This window comes from Vidua chalybeata, chromosome 9 (genome assembly GCF_026979565.1).
Source record: "Vidua chalybeata isolate OUT-0048 chromosome 9, bVidCha1 merged haplotype, whole genome shotgun sequence".
Taxonomy (NCBI): Eukaryota; Metazoa; Chordata; class Aves; order Passeriformes; family Viduidae; genus Vidua; species Vidua chalybeata.
Window position 1 is genome coordinate 5,486,696 of NC_071538.1, and position 21,091 is coordinate 5,507,786.

General features: G+C 43.7%; 1 protein-coding gene across 4 annotated transcripts in view; it reads left to right on the forward strand.

Annotated features, from left to right (window-relative positions):
* Window positions 1–21,091, forward strand: part of LRRC7 (leucine rich repeat containing 7) — a 109,213-nt gene that overhangs the window by 47,433 nt on the left and 40,689 nt on the right. For all 4 annotated transcript variants that reach the window (XM_053950428.1, XM_053950429.1, XM_053950430.1 and 1 more), the window contains exons 3-10: window positions 3,284–3,401; window positions 5,045–5,123; window positions 6,133–6,222; window positions 8,153–8,209; window positions 13,872–13,935; window positions 17,236–17,310; window positions 17,785–17,929; window positions 18,799–18,871. In XM_053950428.1, the coding sequence (XP_053806403.1) occupies window positions 3,284–3,401; window positions 5,045–5,123; window positions 6,133–6,222; window positions 8,153–8,209; window positions 13,872–13,935; window positions 17,236–17,310; window positions 17,785–17,929; window positions 18,799–18,871 (701 nt within the window). The remainder of the gene's footprint in view (window positions 1–3,283; window positions 3,402–5,044; window positions 5,124–6,132; window positions 6,223–8,152; window positions 8,210–13,871; window positions 13,936–17,235; window positions 17,311–17,784; window positions 17,930–18,798; window positions 18,872–21,091) is intronic.

Here is a 21,091-nt window from a genome sequence, read left to right on the forward strand (position 1 = left end):
CAGGTGCAGGCTCCATAATGAAGCATGAAGGAATGGGATCCAGGCCATAATGGAATTTTTCTCCTCAGTGATGAAAGATGCTTACAAATCTTTAATTAAACACTGCTTCATTCTCCGTCATCTCACAGCAAATTTCCCGGTTTTGCTGCGCAGAGACTTTGTCAAAATTCCATTTACAAAAGTACAAAATGGGCTTTTTCCAAGCCATGGGGTTGCTTTGCTGGGATGTGATGGTTCATTGCTTGAGAGATCTCACTCCATGGAGGAATTCTGCACAGATGGTGGGGCAGGGCCACCAAAATCCCTTTATTTTCATGGAAAAATGCTGTGGAGAGCTGCCTGAGCTCTCCTGGAGACACAGCACAGAGCCAGCTGGGTTCTATCCCCAGAAATCCCAAATGGATCCTGGGGAGAACCTGCTCAGGAAACCCTGAGGTCCCATCTTCTCCTCTTCTTCCTTTTCTTTCTTCTTCTTCCTTTTCTTTCTTCTTCTTCCTTTTCTTCCTTTTCTTCCTTTTCTTCTTCCTTTTCTTCCTTTTCTTCTTCCTTTTCTTTCTTCTTCCTTTTCTTCCTTTTCTTCTTCCTTTTCTTCCTTTTCTTCCTTTTCTTCTTCCTTTTCTTTCTTCTCCTTCCTTTTCTTCCTTTTCTTCTTCCTCTAATAGTGATAATAATAATAAATTCCCTTCTTTTCCTTCTGCTACTGAGGAATATTTGAAGTGTCTCATTTAGGGAGGGATTTTTGGGGTATTTGGGCTGGGCCTCTTGGAATGATCGAAGTGTTTCAGAAAGCAAATATATCAGAGCAAGGTGCCAGAATCCTGTATGGAAAAAATGCAGACCAAAGGGAAGAGGTCCAAAAATGCTGAAACTGGGATGAAGGTGATAATTTTAATTTAGAGTACATCGAGTTTAACATAATCTTGGCCATGTGGAAGGGAAGATTAATGGCAGTGTTAATAGCACTCATCGGTTTTTGTCTTAAGCCTTTATTAATTGTTACCAGGAATTCAACAGCTGAAATAATTCCTTTATCAAATTTTCTGCTCGAGGTGTTTTTGCTGCAGAGCTCAAGGCTTTTTTTTTCATCACTGAATTAGTATTCCAGGAGAGAAAATGCCTTTTTTCCCCCATGAAACTGGCACTGTATTACTTAACATGAACTTTTGTGTTATACATTAAATTCTACCATTCTCTCCTCCCTCTGTAAATGTATTTTCAAATAATTTATTCCAGAGGAAATTTTTGGTCATTTTCTGTTCTTTGTCAAATATTCTGTGCCCCTGATATTACAAAATTCTTTTGAATCAAAACTCTTGATCATTTTTTTTATTTAATGAGGAAACAACTTAGTTAAGTCCAGCTCTACTTTAATTTCATGTGATGCTCTAGAGTCCAGTAAATTATTTTACATTGATGCCTTAAACTCATTCTGCCTGATTTTATTTTTACTTTCCATTTTAGGTATCATAATGATGATTCTTTTCCTGCTGATTTTTAGTTCTTCATTTCTTGTATTTCTCTGGTTTATTAAGGATTTACAAGATGTTTTTATACTTCTAACTCTCTTTTCTGGCTAAATCCAGCAAAGTCTTTTTATTCTCTTTGCCTTTGACTTCATTCTCCTGCTGCAAAAAAAATCCTTTATTTGTATGAGTCAAGTGAATTGATGACTAATAAAGGGAAAATTGATCTGGATGAGAGTGGAGTCATTGGAATCAGCATCCAGAAAAACATGAGTGGGCTGGAATTCTCCCCAGAGGTGCAGAATAAAACCCTGATTTCATAACTCAGAGCTTGGGAACATCACCTGGATTTGGTCTGAGAGGAATTAGAGTTGTTCATGGGCAGAGGGAATGATGATTCCAACAAAATCCTGATGGCCAGGGAGCTCTGGAAACTGGGAAAAACATCTGTTAAGCACCCAATGGGTGAAAAAAAGGCAATTTTGGGACCTCATTCCCACATTCCATGTCTCATATTCCTTCTGGTGCAACAGCACTTCATGAAATCATTCCAGAGGGAAGATTTTTAATTGGGCTTCTCCCTCCAGCACTTCCAAAGCCTTGAGTGTGTCCAGGTGGGGTCAGAACTCTGAGTTCCCAGCTCTCCTCAGCTCCCAAAGGAATTCCTGGTGAAAACTGGGAATCCACTTCTATAAAATTGGAATTTGATGGAAAAATTAGAATTGAGTCCTGAATTTTGGGCAGGGATTTCAAGGAAGTATCCTTTGAATAATGCCAAAGCATTTTTTTGGATCTTGAGGATAATTACTTAATCTGAATACAGACACAGTAATTTAAAATCTGCCATGAAATTTAATCATGAAATCAAATATTTTAATTTACCGGGAGGCACAAAAATTGGAATTTCTATGACAAATATGAAATACACCAACAAATATAGATTATGTGCAGTGATATCAGAATCACAAGATATTGATTGCAATGAATTTACAGCTTTTGGGTGTCCTTGAACATCCCTGCTCCCCATGACCTGCTCGTCTTATCCCTGCCAACCGTGGGAACGCCATCCCAAAAACCCCACTGGGAGGGTTGAACTCTGCTGTGGCCAACGGGGGTTTGTGCTGTTTGTGTGTCAGTAACTGTGGGAGCCCAGCACACCCCTCTGGCTGCCCTGGCTGTCTCGAGCCCCTGGCAGGGGGCTCGGAGACCTTGGCACAAAGTCAAAACCACCTGTGGCTTCCATTTTAGCCCGTGGGAAAAACTGACAACTCTGTGTGAGGAATTACAAGCCAAAAGGGTTTGAGCAGTGTGGTAGGTGAATTAACACAGGGTGGAAAAGTAGAATTTTGGGATTTTTAGAATGGGATTCAAGGGGTCAAGATGGAGGGATTTGGGTGTGTCCTGGCCTTCTTCTCCTTCTTGCCCTCCATGTGTTGCTGTGCTGGTGACACTTTTCTGTTGGTTTAAGGCAGAGATTCACAGCCTAACACAGGTGATGGGAATTGGTAATAAATTGTAAACACACACACGTAGTTTTGAGTGTATAAGGTGGGAGCCACCCAAGGCTCGAGGTCAGACTGCCATGGCCTCCTTGCTAGGCAGAGCTGGGCAGGTCAGAGAAAGAATGTTGTAGATAAGAAGGAATAAACAACTTCGAAAGTGCAATGGGAGCATTCCAGGCTCCTTCTTTGGCTGCACGGGTTAGGGAAAGGACTTCCACACTGCTGGGGTCCCAACAAGCTGACCCTGACAAGTAACGATCCCAAATGGATTTTTTTTTTTTTCTTTTTTTTTGTCTCCCCATGGAACCCCCGGAACAGCAACTGTTCAACTGCCAAGCCCTGCGGAAGCTGAGCATCCCCGACAACGACCTGTCCAGCCTCCCGACGTCCATCGCCAGCCTGGTCAACCTCCGCGAGCTCGACATCAGCAAGAACGGTGAGGGCTCGATGCTGCTGAGCCAGGGACGGGCGAAATGACTCGCACGATTTCAGAAGGCAAAATGAGTGTTTATTCAAAAGCACTTCTCTCTTTTATAGAGAACATCGTGAACGTTAATTCCATTGGTCTTAAAGTAAAAACATTTCACCTGATCGGTACACTGGGCTTAGGTCAGTGTGGCAGAACAGATCTATAAACAATACGAACAGAAAACTGTTGTGATGCACTAAATAATTATTTAGTTGTTGTTTTGCACTGGGTGATTGGGAATTTGCACGGAGTAGTTTTTATATTGCACTGTGTCACATTGGTCTATCCCACACACCTTTCCCCTCCCCCCCCAAGCCTCAGGTGTGACGGGCTCTCCCTGACCTGCTCCTCCCTCCCCTTCTCCTCCTGTGTCCCATTGGATGTGGCTTCCCGGTTCTGCCCCACCCCACTTTTCCCTGGGCTCAAAACCCCCTGGGACAAGACATTCGCTCTCTCTCTTCCGGACACCACCAGACTCCTCGGCCTCTGTTACCCCCTGAGGTGTCACCTGGATCTGAGGTGGCTCCTTTAGAATAAACAGGATTTAGTCCTGAGGAGAAGAGCACCTTTTGTCTTTTATCCATGTAGGATTCCCACCCCGTGCTCAGAGGGGACCAAGGGGAATTCCTACAGCTGGCGCCCAATGTGGGGCTCGAGCCCACGACCCTGGGATTATTTAGTGCATCACAACAGAAAGCAAGATAATAGATTTTTTACATTCCTCTCGGATTTTTTCCCAGTCTTAGCCTGGCAGAAATCTTTCTCTTTTTTTCTCTGACTGAACTGAGAACATCCACAAGGGCTCCCAATCCCCAGGATCCCCCCCAAAAAAACTGGGAGCTGAGATGAAGCTTTTCCTCCTCGCGGTGCAGAAATTCGTGCTCTGTCTCGGGTTTCTCGCCCGGCGCTTTGGGGGAGGCTCTGTGCAAGTCCAGCTCTGGTTTTTCCTTTAAAAATTCAAGTTTTCTTCAGTATCCTGTTCTCTGGGGGCTTCTGCCCAGCTGGGAACAGGAATGTGAGGCCAGTTTTCCATGCATTTAGGAGCATTCCACTTCCAAAGGGGTTCAGAGCTCGCTGGGCTCTTGTGTGAGGGATTTGAGCAATTCCCAGGATTTATCTGGACTGGTTTGCTGCTGTGCATTCCCAATTCTGCATTTTCATATCAATGGGCCTAAAAACCTTTGCTGTCTGAGCTCAAGGGTCTTAGTTTTTAAAAAATGAGGCTTAGGAATTCCTGGAAGTGTTGGGAAATTTCCTGTCAGGGGAGGTCTGGAGACTGTGAGGATTCTGTGAGAGAAAAGCAGTTTGGGAAGGGATGAAGGGACAAATCTCAGCACAAGTTATGTCACTGTTAATCCTGGAACATTATATAAATCAAGCAGTAGCTGAAGACTTATAATTTTGTATTTTTATGTATTTATTTAGAGCATCACCTTTTGGATGATAATTCCAAACTCTGTTTCCCTCCTGCTCGAGCTGAAGTCTGAGCTGGAAATCCCAGTTAAGCATTTATGAACAGGCCGAACAGTTTTTGTGTAGATAATATTTGTCCGTGTCTAATAAATATTTTTGTGTATCTAATACTCTTTCCATGTTTTTTTTTTTTCTAGGAATTCAAGATTTCCCAGAAAACATTAAGTGTTGTAAGTGTTTAACAATAATCGAAGCCAGCGTCAACCCCGTGTCCAAGTGAGTACCAGGAGCTCGTTTTGCTCATTCCAAGGGCACCAAATGAGCTCAGAGCTTTTTACCCAGTCCTTTTGCAGGGTTAATCTGAATGTCTTTCTAATTGTTTAAATTGAAACAATTTAAATAGTCTCTAATTTAAACCCAGAGTGGGTTTGTCTGAGATCTGAGTACTCTGTTAGTGCCAGTCAGGCTGGGCAGTCTCGGATCACAGGGGTGAGGCTTTATCTGGACACTTGGCCAACCCTTATTCCTTATTCCTCCCAAAATCTTGCAAAAATAGCAACAAAAAAAAAAAAGAGTTGTAAATCCAGGATTTACAAAGTGGAGTGAAGGGGAGAAAGGGTGAAATGTTGATGTTTCAGTTTAAAAGAAATAGAGAGAAAGGAAGAGGGAGAGGGACAAAGAATGAGAGGAAAAGAGAGGAAGAGGAAGAGGAAGAGGAAGAGGAAGAGAGAAGAGGAAGAGAAGAGAAGAGAAGAGAAGAGAAGAGAAGAGAAGAGAAGAGAAGAGAGAGAAGAGAAGAGAAGAGAAGAGAAGAGAAGAGAAGAGAAGAGAAGAGAAGAGAAGAGAAGAGAAGAGAAGAGAAGAGAAGAGAAGAGAAGAAGAAAAGAAAAGAAAAGAAAAGAAAAGAAAAGAAAAGAAAAGAAAAGAAAAGAAAAGAAAAGAAAAGAAAAGAAAAGAAAAGAAAAGAAAAGAAAAGAAAAGAAAAGAAAAGAAAAGAAAAGAAAAGAAAAGAAAAGAAAAGAAACAACTTTGGTGTAAATCCCTCAAGCAGGAAGGGAGAAAAGGCTGCTGTCCCCTGAATGTGCCAGGCCTTTCCATTTCCTGTTTGTAGCAATGCAGTGAAGATGGGAACGGGCAAAAATGTCTGTTAAAAGTGAGTTCTTCAGGAGAATTTGGGTAGAAGAAGTAGGTGAGAGAGAAAGTCACCTTTCTGCTTCTAAATATACATTGTTATTATCTCCATGGCAACTCGGGGTGAGCATTAAGGTTTGCTCTGTTTTTTTAGGCTGCCAGATGGCTTCACACAACTTCTAAATTTGACCCAGCTCTATCTAAACGATGCCTTTTTGGAGTTTCTTCCAGCTAACTTTGGAAGGTAAGGATGAGTCACCACAGCACATTCCTGTGCTTGAACCCGGCTCAGGCTCCGAGGGACTGGCTCAAAGCTGGCTCCCCTTGGAAAACCGAGCACAAAACCCAGAGATTTTGGCTTTTCAGCCCTGTTCTCATGGGTGAGTGTTGTGTCAGCAGGAACGGGGTGGTGAGCTGGTGGAGTCTGGGGGGAGGTGAGGGCCAGCAGGGCTTGCAGAGGCTCATCCCTCTGCAGTGACTCAGCTGTGGCAGGGCCAGGGGCAGCAGATTTCTTCTCAGGTCCCCTCCTGGTGACAAAGGGACAGGAGGGTGAGGAGCTGTGGCTCGGAAGGGCAGGAAGAAGTGGCTGAGGGTGGTGGAACAAGCAAAAGTGAAATGTGGAAGCAGAACGAGGGAGAGGAGTCCAGAGACAGCAGAGCAGGAGGGGTGGGGAGCGAGGGCAAAAATAAACCCAGCGAGAGCAGAGCCAAAAAGGTTGGGTAAGGACAGAGCAGAGGTGGGGGGGGGGATCAGAGTGTGGTGGGTTTGGCTGGCCAATTAGAGGTTTCAGCAGGTTAGAGATTTCACCAATTAGAGATTTCAGCAGGTTTTTAGGTCTCCCAGCCCCTGCACCAACTGGTGTGGTGGGTTCAGTGCTGGCCACTCACCAGTGCACTCACCTCCTGATGGGAGACAGGAGTAGGAGAAAGGCAGAGCAGGCTCAAAACCTTAAAGGGGTATAAAGAAAATTTTGTTAACAGTAATAAAAGGAAAAAAAAAGTAGTAAGAATCAAACCGAACCCTTCAGAGCACTTCTCCTCTCCCTACAATCTTTTCTTTTCCCAGTGGGCACAGAGTTAACCCAATTCCCACAGGAGCTGGGGGGTCCCCAGCCTGCACAGCCCTGGCAGAAAGTTTATCCCACTGGGAACTGCTGGAATTTCTGCCCTTGGATTGTCCCCCTGGGCGAGGAGCTCAGGAGACAAAAGATCAGCAGAGCAAAGCTGTGGTGTTGTCACAGAACCCACCCAAGCCCAGCTTTAGGCTGATCCCTGCACCCACTTGGGTGAAAGTTTTATTGGTTTTTTATTAATTATTTATTATTAATTATTTTATTACTAATTGTTTTATTGTTTGTTTATTTATTTATTTATTTATTTATTATGTATGGGAACATCAGCTCAGCTCTCCAAACCAAATGACAAAATGTGACAAAATCCTGCTGGGAGTGATGCTGGGCTGCTCAAGCCTGGGGAGATAAAAATGCTGGGGATGAGGATGATGATGATGATTATTATTTTGTTATTAACTATATATTATTGTAATTCTTATCACTTTAATAATAATTATTATAATCACATCCCCTGGTGTCAGATGTCAATCCAAATATCCAGGAGAAGGGATGGATGGAACCCTCAGAGTGGTGTTTGTACCCATCCTGCTCTGGCAGAGCCCTGCTGGGGCTTGGGCTGATGATTTTGGGATTAAGGGCAGGTTTAGGAGCCCAGATCTTTTAGCAGAAAACATTTTATTCCACAAGTGCTGATTTTATATGAACGAAGTGACTCTAATTCCTTTATTATTGCTGTTATGTCCCTCCTGCCTGATCTATTTGACCTTAAACTTACAAACCCTGCTCTTTTCTTCTTGTTGGTTTTTTGTTTGTTTGTTCCTTCCAAACTTCCCAACTTTTCCTGTGTTTGCCTTGCTGGAGTCATGAATAAAATGAATTTAAAATTGCTGGGAACACCTGATAAATGCCAGAGCTTTTCATGAGAGTTCAGGTCAGGGCAGACATTACAGTACAGAAATTATTTGGCTCTGATTTTTTGTCCCACAAGAATTGGACGTTGGATTATTTTGCATAAAACACATTTCTTAAAATTAAAAGAATAATTTCAAATGGTTCTGATAGATTCTTTGAATGCATTAATTATTTTCTCTCCTATTTCCAGACTTGTCAAATTGCGAATTTTGGAGTTAAGAGAAAACCACTTGAAAACTCTACCAAAGTAAGTGCTGGGGTATTCACATTTATTCACCTGGAATTTCCAAAAGTGCCAAATATTTGGATTGGTAGCAATGCAGTGGTGATGCTTCTGTGAGTTTTTGGGGTGGGGGTTTTTTTTTGCATTTATAAAAGAAATTCTACTGAAGGTTTTTAGCAAAAAAAAAAAAAAAAAACAATTAATGATTCCATGATATAAGGGAAGATGGACAGTGGTTGATCAGCTGAGTGTAACTCAAAAGGATTTTTTGGGAGCAGGAGTTCTTTTCCTGCAGGACCTGCTGGGAAAAGTGCCATCCAAAGGAGCGAGTCCTGATGTAGGGAAAAAAAAAATAAACCAGGATTTCTCCTGGACTTCAGGATGAATTTGCTTCTTGAGGAGGAAAAGTTGCAGTCCCCCAAAAATGGGCAGGAGTCTGAGGGCAGAATAGTCAAAATCTGGGATTTAATGTGCAAAGGCACGTCCTAAGGGACCAGAGGGAATCTGGGGATAAATCAGGAGCTCTCCAGGTGGGAATGAGGGATGGGAGAGGGGTTGGGAGCCGTGGATCCAAATGGACCTGTCAGGGAATTCTCACCCCAGCCAAAGGGATGTTTGTGCCACGGGGCAGATTCCAGATCCCTCCTGAGGTAAAAGAAAAAGAAAAAAAACCAGAATAAAATCAGAATATTCCTGATTGCTCTCAGGAGTCCAACAGGATGTTCAAATCCCCCAGAAAAATCAGTTTAGGGATGAAAAAACGGGGAGAGCTCATCTGGGAAATGGGAAAGGCTGGAGCAGGTCCTGGTAGGAAAAATAGGGATTGCACAGTGAATGGTATGGCAGGGCCTAAAAATAATGATATTTATCTAAAAAACCAGAATTGAGGGGAGGTATTTCAGTGTTTGTGTGTGCTCACAGGGAATGTGTTCACTGGGGAAACTGGGAATTAGGGAAATGGGCTGAAAGCAGCCAGAAATGGGAAATTCCATCAGGGATGCCACCGTGGATCTCCTCTGCCCTCCTTTGGGTTGCTCTGTCCCGCCGGGATTTCGGGCTGGAATTCCTCAAATAATCAGATTTTCCAGCTCTCTCCTTGCAACCTTCCATCCTTGTCCTTCTCCTCCTGCTTGGAGTCAGGAATTAAACAACTTTATGGACAAAAAGATGGTAATGATGGGGTGGGGGTTTTATTTTCCTTTTTCCTTCACTTTCCTTTGTTAAAATCACCCATTTTATCTCGCTCAGTTTTCAGCCTTAAACTCAAAACCAGTGTTTTGAATTCTGGTTTTAATTCTTGATCCTTTCAGGCTCTGACTGTACCAAAAGAGAGCCATGTGAAAATAGAGGGTTGATTTCAGCCCCCCGGTTTTATTCCTGGGAATTCCCGCTCGTTCTTTTTGCTGTCAAAATTCAGATTTTTCCATGGAAAGTCGTCGTTTGGCTTTGCCTGTTGTGGGCAGTGGAATGTAGGAATTCTCTGCTTGGCCTTTTTCTCCAAATCCCTCAAGCTGGGCTGAATTTCTGGGGTTTTTAGCTGCCACAATTTAAGTTACAAAATGATTTCTGTACATTCAATTCTATAAAAATTAAATTTTACAATGTTGTGACATGTTTTCCTATCAAAGCTCCAATATTTTCCTTGATAAAGGCAAAATTGGATAAATTTTCTTCTCATAATCTAAAACCAAGGGCAGCCTGGTTAAAATTTTCCATTAAATTATTGGAAGGAGAAATGGACACAAGAAGGATCTTCCTCAATTAAGATTTTCCTTCTGGGGAATGAATGAAGGGGTGAAAACGAGAATTTGGTGCAGTTATAACTGAAAAATTCTGGTTTGGCTTCCCAATTATATATTGGGAAAAAAAGCTTGGGGGGAAAACACATTTTTCACCCACAAGAATTTCCTCTTAGGAATTTCCATAAAATGGATTTTTCTCTGTCCTTTGAATTCCAAGTGTACTTTGATTTTTTTCTGCAAATACGGTGTGAAAAAATGATGTTTTTCTGACACTGATTCCATTTTTTTTCCCCAGGCCTTCCCACTTTTTTCCATTTCTCTCTTTCCCCCCAGATTTAGAGATAGACCCAAAGTTATAATTTTAATTAATCCCACCAAATGAATGTGCCAGGTACCCACAGCTCCCCAAAATGTAGGAAAAAATCATTAGGGAACAAGGCAGAGGGGGAAAGTTTTCCTGTTCTTGATAAAATTCAGATTTATTTGGATTATTTATAACTCTTATTTATGGTTATTTCTTAAAGGGTTGGGACTGTATATAAGGAGGTTAAACACATTCAGGTTTTTAAGCAGCATCATAAAAACCGTGTGAAAAGCAGATTTTTGTTTTGTTTTTAAAAGGGAATCAAGTGAATTAAACAAGGTTCTTCCTATTATCAATAACAGTGGCTGTTTTGCAGAGGTTAAATTTGCAAATGTGAAGTTTCAAACCCCGTGGAGTGACAATTTTTTGTGCCTTCTGCAGCCAAGACTTTGCTCCAGAGGGAGAAATGAAGTGAATAATCCAGAAATTCCAGAAAAAAACATTCTGAGATTACAGATCTGCCAATCCTCTGCCTCCCTTCTGGCAGGAATTCGCTGGATAAAAGTGATTTTTACTTCCAGGAACCTGATAGCAGAGCGGCCCGAAGCGACTCACAAACATCCCTGCCATAAAATTCACATTCCTCAGCACTTCCCAAACCCCACTTCAGGAGGCTGCTTGGCAAAAATCACAGGGTTTTTTTTTTTTTTTGAAGTGTGTTGAAGTCGGTGGAAGAGACAATTTAAAATCAGCTGAGAACCTGTCCGGGGAGAGGGGGGGGGATAAATTTAGGGAAAAGCTTCTCCTTCTCCTGCTATTTTCTGAGCTGCTGCTCCACTTTCTCCCGAGTTCCCGATGAGGATGGGAAGTGTTTGCCACCTTTGGGGTTACGGGGATTTGCAGTTTTCCTCAAATAGCAGCCCTGGCTGACCTGGGGAGCTCCCACCCCCCACCTTCACTGCCTTATTAAAATATTGGCAATATTTTCATCAGCAGCTGCTACTATGAGGTTTCCCTCGAGGCTTTTCCAAGCTGGATCCGTTTGCTGCTCAGGGAAGAGGTTGGGAAATGCATCCCATTGTTTTGCTCTGGGGGAAAAAAGGCTTTTCCCGTTGTTTTGCTTTGGAAATAAACGCAAATTTCCCATTGTTTTGCTTTAGGGAAAAAGGCTTTTCCTATTTTTAAAGGGGGTGAAGTTGTTGGAAAATTTATTATTAATTTTTATTTTTAAATTATTTGATTGATTTCTTTTCTTTTATTATTTTAATTTATTTTATTAATTTCTTTTCTTTTATTAATTTATTTGCTTTTCTTAATTTATTCTATCAATTTATTTTATTTTTAAATATATTTTTAATTTTATTAATTGATTATTAATTATTCTTCATAGAATCCCAGATTATTAATTATTCTCCATAGAGTCCAGGCTAGTTTGGGTTGGGAGGGAGCTTAAATTTCATCCAGTTCCAGGACAGGGACACCTTCCTTGGGCCAGGTGAGCTTTAAGGTCTTTTCCACGGGATTCTGGTGTTCTTTTCAAGAGGAAAAGAGAAAAGATTCTTTTCCATCTCCTTCGGAATGCTGAATTCCAGAGGAAAACCTGCTGGCCCCGAGTGGTGGGAGGGAAGATCATGGATAACCCTGGAGAATCCCTCCTGTTCTTGATTCCCGTGCCTCCGTAGCCTTTCAAAAACCACATCCCACGCTTAAAAACAATTTTAAAGATGAAATCACTTTTATTCTGAACCTCGTGGGAATCCCAGCCTCGTGGCCCAAAGTCTCCACTCACTGCTGAGTGGAAGGAGAGCTCCAGATGGGATCCCCATAAAGGTTTGTGGGGGATCTTTGTGGCGTGAGCACGTTCCTTCGCCCCACGCCATCGTTCAGGCAATGAGTGATTAATGAGCATTACTCATCATTGCTCCTTTCCTCACCCACCTCTATAAAATGACCCCACGCAGAAGCTGTAACGAAGCTTTCCATAAGAGGAATGTAAGTAATTATATGGAAGAGATAAAAATAGCAGCAGCGAATGGGAAAAATCTAATTTTCCACTGGGAGCATCGGCAGAGCTTCATTTTCTGATGGGGCCCCAACTCCCTGAAATTAATCTGCCCCCACATCAATTTTAGCCTCTGGAATTGTTTATTTGACTGTAGAAATGGCACAAGTAATGGTCAAAAGGTGCATTTGAAGCTGAATTTACAGTGGAAAACCCAAAGCTGTTAAAGTTGTGCTCAAAAGAATTCGGGATGAAAGACAAAGGTTTTACCACTTTGAGTGTATTTAAACTCTGAAGGGTTCCAGGATTTCATCATTGAAAAGACATAATAGAGATATCTAAAATATTAAAATATAGATCATATAGGTATTATATAATGTGTGTAATAATCCAAGTATTAATTATAATAATAAATGGTGATACATTTCACTGGAGTTTGTTTCCTTGGTTTTCTGGGGTTTATTTCCCTGTTTCTGTGGGGTTTATTTTCCTGTCCCTATGTAGTTTGTTTCCTATTTCTGTGCAGTTGATTTTCCTGTTTCTGTGGAGTTTATTTTCCGGTTCCTGTGGAGTTTATTTCCTGGGTTCATGGGGTTTCTTTCCTGTTTCTCTGGAATTTATTTCCCTGTTCCCGTGGGGTTTATTTCCTGGTTTTATGAAGTTTATTTCCTGTTTCTGAGGAGTTTATTTCCCTATTTCCATGGAATTTATTCCCTGGTTCTCTGGGGTTTATTTCCTGTTCCCGTGGAGTTTAATTCCTGGTGTTTTGGAGTTTGTTTCCCTGCTTTAACAAAGGAGAAATGACATTTTCTGGCAATAAAACAGCAGCAGTGCTCTCGGCACGGCCAGGTTGAAATGCTGAACCAGGGCTCTGTTTCTCAGCCACAGCCTTTCAACAACCATCACTTTTACCTCTGGTACAAATTGCAGAGATAAAATGGTTGGTATTTTAGATCACAGCAATTAAGGCAATGCTAATTTTTTGATTAGGATCTGATTACCTCGGGAGGCCTCTGAACTGCCTGTTGCAGTTCATGTTAAATGATTTCATTATTTTTATCCTCTTTTTTTTTCACTGCACCCCCCCAAACCCAGCGTGGTGCTTGGTTCACTTTGGTCTATCTGGGCTTAAGGAGAAATTCTGCACTTGGGATAAAGCCCTGCTCCAGTTTTGCTCACGGAAACAAAGGCAAAAATTGATTTATTAACTTTGAACTTGATTAAATCTGAACCTCAGAGCAGGGGACCTGGCTCAAGAGTCCAAACGCTTTCTAGTGGTTTATAAAAAAAACACAGCAAATGCACAAACCTCTCTCAAAAAGCCACAATTTCTGTTATATTTCATTTCAATCACTTATTGATATAACGTGTTGCATTTTCCCTGAGCAAATACGGCAAAAACCTGCCAAGATTTTGTTTATTTTTATATGAAAATAACTGTTCTGGCTTTTGAGTTCAGTGACCTCGGTCAACGTCTCAAGGATGGGATATATTGTTGAAATTTGCGTCGGCATCAAACTGGTGCAATTCTTTCTTGCCATCACAGGGTCAGTGCAGCTTTATTTTCATCCCACCAAAACCTGACCGACGTTTGGCCAGTTAAAATCTCGTTTTTGAGTCTTTGCTCCTCTGTTCCAGGTCAATGCACAAACTGACTCAGCTGGAGAGGCTCGATCTGGGCAATAATGAGTTCTCTGAGCTGGTAAGAAATGCTCCAGTTTTTGAGGGGAAACCTGGGGGGTTTGGGTGCTCTGTCCGTGGGGAATTAAACTTTTACTGGAGAGGCTTTGTGGGATCATGGCCTCGGGCAAGGGACACATTTCCCTCCAGCCCAAACCAGTGTGGCATTCTGCAATTCCAGCAGAGGTCAGTTCTGAACCTCATCAGGAGTTTCTGCCCCTAACTCACCCCCAAAAGCCAAATTAATTTCCCCAAAATTGAAATCTTTTGGGAATTTTCCCTGCTGTCAGCACAGGAAGTGAGAGATGCTGTTCCTTGGGAGCCATGGAAAAACGGGATCAGGGATTGCAGTCCTGCAAGGGAATAGCTCCTGTAGCTTTAGATAAAACTGAGATAATTCCACTTCAAACAAACCCTGAAATGTCAGCTGGTGCTACGAAGCTGTAGCAAAGTCTCTACATCTGTTTTATGGAGCAACTCCCGCCCTGTTCCAGGCTGCTCATTTATTCCATGCAGGAGGAAAGAGAGGATTTAACTCCCATTTTTAATTAAAATCTTCAGCGTGGATAAACAGAGCGAAATTTTCAGAAGAGCTGCTTGGAATTTTAATTGTAGGAATTAAATCCTGCCCGAGTTCAGAGCCTCTCTTCTGGGGGTGCCTTGGGTTTGTGGTGTTTGAAAGGAATTGGACAATATTCCATATATTTCCATTCCATGGCAGCCCAGTGATCAGTCAGGAGAGGGGTGGTCCCATCCTCCTGTAAGGGCCAGAATTCCCAAGTTTCCTCATTTTCCGGCCAAAATGTAGGAGCTGGAATCAAGTGCCAGGAGCCAAATGGGCCAAGAGGCCAAGGAACAGTGGGAATGTGCAGGAATGTCACAGGAAAAGTGGTACTAGCTTAACTCACACCTGGAAAAAAAGGGATTAAGAGGTCCTGTTTTCATGGATTCTGAAACTCTGACTTGGGTTTCCATGGGAATTTCCTTTTTATTGGGGAAAGGTGAGTTGGTGGTGTGGGAGAGCCTCGTTTCTTTGGTGTCCTGGGACACCAAAGGCGTCCTCATTTCTTTGCTGTCCTTCCCCTGGGGCTGGAGAGCTCCGTGCCCTCCCGGATGGAGCCACAGGCACGGGGCTGCCACGGCCAAAAGGAGCTCGCTCTGCTCCCCCACTCTGCTGGGATCGGGGTTCCCAGACCCAGGGACACCTGTGCACTCCTGGAATGCCACTTTGGCTCCCTGAAGAGCAGCTGTACCCAAGCTGTCACCGAGGAGTGGAAAAGGCAGCTCCTGTCACTCCAGGAGCAGCAAATCCCGAGGTTTGGCACCTCCTGGTTTATTTTGGGGAGTCAAACCTGGGGGAGGAGGAGGAGCAGCAGCTGGAGCAGGGCAAGGCTCCTCCCAGCAAGGAGCAGGCAGCAGCTTTGCCAGGTTTGGCTTCTCTCCAGGCAGCTCCAGAGGTCCAGGAGTCTGCAGGCAGCAGCAAGGCTCCGGGAGAAATTCAGGAAGGGAAAAGGGAGGGAAGGAAAAGGAAAAAGGATGAAATAGAATGCAGCTTTCTCACTAATTCCTGTGAGTCTTCCATTCAGCCTCGATCCCAGGAAGTTTTTCTGTATGGAGAGGGTGGTCAGACCCTGGGACAGGCTCCTGGAAAGGGGGATTAAGGGACATTTGGACAATTCCCTGAATAATATCCTTTAAGGTTTGGTCAGAGTGAATTGGTCAGGGAGCTGGACTGGGTGGTCAAAGTAAAACCCTTCCAGCTGGTTCCCTTCTGTTCCTGTTCCTATCCCTGTTCCTATCCCTATTCTATTGCTGTTGCTATTCTATTCTGTTCTATTATATTTTATTCCTTTTCCTTTTCTCTCCTATTCCTATTCCCATTCTACTCTATTCCAGTTGTAGCAACCTGTGTGGAAAATGGGAATATTCCCCAAACAGGCCCAAACCAAAGCAATTCTAACAGAGACAAACAAGGTTTTAATGTCACTTTTAACTTTTAATGGCACTTTGATACCAACCCATCCACGAGATCCCATCTGGATCATGGTGTGCCATAATGTGGAATATTCCGTGGTGCTCCACAAGAATGGGAAATTCCATCATCCTGGGAATTTATAATCCAAGAAATTCCCCATCAAATTGTGCTCTGTACAGCCCAGGAACGGGCCTTGAAGAAAGGTGTCTGTTAATGAGAGGGATTGAAAAGCAAATTAAAGTTGAGAGGGGAAATTATGATTATCCATAATGACCTCAGCCTGTGAACACTCCAGAGGGATAAAGAAACATTAATCAGCACAGGAACAAATAGTATCAAATGACCATTAATCAATTCAGCCTGGAAATGAGAAGTGGTTTTAATCATCGAAGGACAGCAGAATTTCAATGGAATTAACAGAGGCAAAATAAATCATCTTTAAAATGCTCACCACTAGCTCTTAACAGGAGCTCATTATGTGGAGATGTGGAAAACAAGGAGTTCTCCTGTTCATCAGCTTTGTTCTTATCTGCTGAGGCATCAGGAGCTTCTCCCACCATTCCCTGGGCAAGTGGAAAATCAGATTTTCTTCTGGGAATGGCAACATTCCAAACCAGACCACTCCAGGTCCCTCTTGGGGTCTGGAGCTCCGTTTGCTTCTGCCTGTGCTGGAATCATTCCAGGGCAGTTGAGCTGCTTCCAAAGGCTGATTTGGAATGGAGCATTTCATGGAGCATTTAATACCAGGTTCTGACAGGCTTTGGGGAAAAAATCTCTGCAAGCTGGGAGGGCAAAGGCAAATTCCAAGTGTTGGTTTGCTGAGAAAAGTGTTTAGTGGGAAAGGAAAACGCTGCTGAGGAAACCTGGGAATATTTGTGGCCTGGATTTGTAATTCTGGGATTTCACAGCTGTAAGGAGTGAGGAGTGATTTGGGGAATTGCCTTTTTTTAGCTCCTCTCGCTGATACCCTGAAAAGAATAAAACAGATGAAAGTTTGATTCTGCAGTTCCAGGTTTTATCAGGGCCCATTATCTCCTGTGCATTCAGCACTCCTGGCTGTGCCAACTGCAGATATTAAATCTCCCCAGGATGTGTCCTTTGGGCTCCTTTCTTTTGCAAAAGGTTCTTAAATTTTACAAGTTTTGATAAAGAGCAGCACTGGTTAAATCACACAAAGGGAATGTTCTCTTCTTGCCCTTAAACACCTGGAAGGCTGAGATGGGGTATAAAAAAACCTAAGGGAAGTGAAGAGGGAAGCTTTATTTTTTTAAGAAAATGTTGATTTTTATTTAACTAAAGACACATTGCTTTACTTAGCTGCCCATAATTACTTATTCTTTTCCTCAGCCTGAGGTTCTTGAACAAATCCAGAATCTGAAGGAGCTGTGGATGGACAATAATTCCTTGCAAGTGCTACCTGGGGTATGGACATTTATTTTAGGGACTTATTGGGTGATTTGGCGATTCCCCTGTTTGCCTGGCAGGGAACTCCTGCCTGTGCCTTTCCTTGGGTGGGTGCAGAGAGTCATTAGTTAATTAATTAATATGAAAGGTTTTGGGATGGTTCAACACAGAGAAGCTCCACCTGCCAGGTGGAAGGTGGGAACTGGGAATATCCCTTGGATCTGTGTCCAGATGGAGAAACACCTCAGCTGCATGCCCAGGAATGCCAAATCCCAGCAGATTTAATGAATTTGGATCTCATTAATTAACCTGGGGGGGGGTTAATTTTGTTCCTTTGAGGCTGAGCCCACCCCGGCCCTGCCGCGGGGAGAGCAGCGATCCGAAGGGTGCTGAGATAACTCCACATCAGCTGGATTTGTGTGTTTGTCTCTAATTAACGCTCTAATTAACAGCTCTATCTGCTCAAGTAACTCTGTCTCACGTGCTATTAAGTCTATAGGGAAGTTAAAACAGCTCGTGTACCTGGATGTGTCCAAAAACAGGATCGAGACGGTCGACCTGGACATCTCAGGCTGTGAGGGGCTGGAGGATCTCCTCCTCTCCTCCAACATGCTGCAGCAGCTCCCAGATTCCATAGGTGAGGGAAGATCTGGCATTCCTCTCCATTTGATAGATTTTTGTTGTTGTTGTTGTTGTTTTTTGGTGGGTTTTTTGGGTTTGGTTTTTTGGTTTTTTTTTTTTTTTTTGGTTTTACGGGATTTTCTAATCACGGAGCAAGGCCTGCCATCAAATCCCAAAGGAGGCAGAAAATGGTGGCTGGGCAGTCCCATTTTGTAAAGTCAGGAGCACAATTCCCAGGTTGGAAGGAATTGGTCCACCTGGTTTGCTGTTTTAAGGAAAAGAAGCCAAGAAGGACAGAATTAATTTCATTTAAATGTAAAAATCAGTCTGAGAGCGATGATGGGGTTGCTGCTCATTCGCAGTGGAAAAAGGAAATAAAAAGGAAACAATTCAAACTATGAATTTTCCTTTTATTTTGACTGTTTTACATGCATGGAATTCCTGTGTTATTTAGGATCTGTGGAAGTGCTGGGAGCTGAGTGGCTGCAGGGACCTCCCTCTGTCCATTGGGATATTTCCTTTCAGTCCTGAGCCCTTTTCCCTTTCCCTTTGAACACGGAACTGTAAGATTCCTCAATTTTAAATCAATTTGCTCAGATTCCAACATGGATTGCTAATTAATGCTGCTAATTATTGACACTCTTACTGGGTGTCTTCTCCTCCTATTTTCCACCTTGTTCTTCTACATCTCCCCATCAATCCCAGGACTTTTGTCCCGTGGTTTTCTGCCCAGATTGGTTTTTAGAGGGCATTTAGCAGCAATAAACCCATTTGGAATGATTCTCCCTAAAATCCAGAGCAGAGCTGTTCAGGGTTACAAACCATTGCTCATGGGATTCCAGGGGATCCCCATGGGAGCTGTTTATCCATCATTTCTTCCTGCAGGATTGTTGAAGAGACTGACAACTCTGAAAGTGGATGACAACCAGCTCACCATCCTGCCCAATGCCATTGGGAAGTGAGTCCATCCTTTCTCATTAAAATTCCTCTTCCCTTCTGCTCAGGGAGTGTGGGTTTTCAAATAGAAAATAAGACAAATACACTGAATTGTGAAATCATTTCCAGCCCCCAGGTTGTGACATTTAACTCTGGAGCACCACTTTTAATCCTGGCGATTTTTCGGTGCAAGGGGGAAGAGGGTAAAATATATCCAGTTTTCCAGGAGGAAAACCAAAGATTTGGGTGTGAATCAATTTGGATGAGCAGAGCAGCGAAAGCAGAAGAATTTTGGGGAAATCCATCTGTTGTCATGGCAACAGCCAGGGCTTGGAGCTCACAAGGATGTGGCTGTGGCCTCACAGGGATGGAGAATTCCTAAAATATGACAGAAACCTCTGTGGGCAAGCCAGGGGGATTCCAGGGGCTGGGATCATGGGAAGCACTCAGGAATCTCTGCAGCTCTGGTGTGGGGGTCTCACATGTCTCTGCCTCCTTCTGCTGAGGGGCTGCAGCTTGGTGGCTTCCAAAATCCTCCAGAATGATCCCATTCCACCCCCTTGCCAGGGCAGGGACACCTCCCACCACCCCAGGCTGCTCCAAGCCCTGGCCCTGGCCTTTTTCAAGAAGAATTTAGCTGTTGTGATGCCATTTGGGAAAAATAATCCATATTAGTGACCTGTTCCAGCTGCAGCCACTGAAAGCCCAGGTTGGCTCATCCTTGGAGTGTTTTACATTTATGGGATTTTCGTGGAGAGCATTAAAAGCTGGTGATGGAAATCAGTGAAGGACAAACCTTTGCTCCCCAAATCTCTGTGGAGCAGCAAATTCTCATCTCAAGTGAAAGCTCAGAAGGCTCCAAGGTCTCCTGGATGCTGCAAAAAGATGGATTTAAATCCAGCTTCAGCAATTTTGGGAGTCGGGTTCTGAAACCTTTTAAACCTTTTTTGCTTATTGCTGAAGGGAAATCCCCTTTTTTGACCCAGCATCTCTTCAGAGTGTGTCACGGAGCCTTGATTACATTTCCAAAGGCGCAGCCGCTGCTCCGACGTGGGATTGCAGAGCAGCTGGGATCACCCGGGATCTCCACCTTGTGCTGGAGCCACTGGCTGTGCTTTTCCAGTGAAAAATTCCCTCTCCTCTAACGAGGCAGTGTCCCACATCAGAGTGAGCTTGGCTCTCTGACTCATCCCTTTGGATGGATTCCTGCTGGGTCTCTTTCTCCGAAATTCCAGCGGTGGAACCCCCGCCCAGAGGCTGTCACTGTCACGCAGGGATGGGCAATGCGGAGGAGGGAACATTCCCTCTGGGATTCCTCCATGAGAGCACTCCGTGCTGGCTCCACGCTCTGCTGGGCAGTTCCACCCTCATTTTTGGGATTTCTCTTCAAAGGACCAGCCCGTGGTGGCTCTCAATAGGCCCGGCTGAATCAAACATTCCACACAAAGCCAGGGATTCCCGTGAATTCCCTGACGCAGCCAAAGGCTGGAGATGCTCCCTGTGGGATCTGGGTGGGTGGGAAGGTGCCAGGGGGAATCCAGGGCCCCCAGCTGGGCCTGGGGTGGTGTTTGGAGCACAGGTCTGTGCCAGAGTAGATTTGTATTCCCAGGTTTCAGCAGGATCTGGAATGCAAGAACCAGAGGGAATGGAACTGGAAGAGCTGAGCGATTAGGAGAAGGAGGAGGACAGGGAGGGCACAGCTGAAGCTGTGGCTGCCCCATCCCTGGAAGTGTCCAAGGCTTGGAGCACCCTGGGACAGTGGGAGGTGTCCCTGCCCGTGGCCCTGGATCAGCTCTAGGGTCCCTCCCAACCCAAACCAGTCTGGGATCCTGTTGAGAGTGAGAGGTGGAACGTGAGGAGCAAGGGGCACAGAGCAGCTGGGTGGTGGCACTTGTGGTGCTCACACAACTTGCACTTGAAGGATCTTAATTTGCAGTCTCGTTTTAGAAGAAAATTAGGAAAAATTTCTTCAGAATATTTTAATGTATGCCTATAACCCGTATATTTAATATTTATATATTTGTATAACTCACTCTGTAATGTGTAGTACATCCATGTTTTCCCATTGGAACATTTTCCCTCTCCCCCTCAGTGGTGTGTGGTGACCCAAATCCCAGACCTTCAACCCTTAAACCTGTTACTTGGGTTAACACACATTAAATTCTTGGTCCCATGACCTCGGTTGCCCTGATCTCTGTCTGAAGCCCTTGGAATTCTTCCCCATGTTCTTCAATATCCTCAA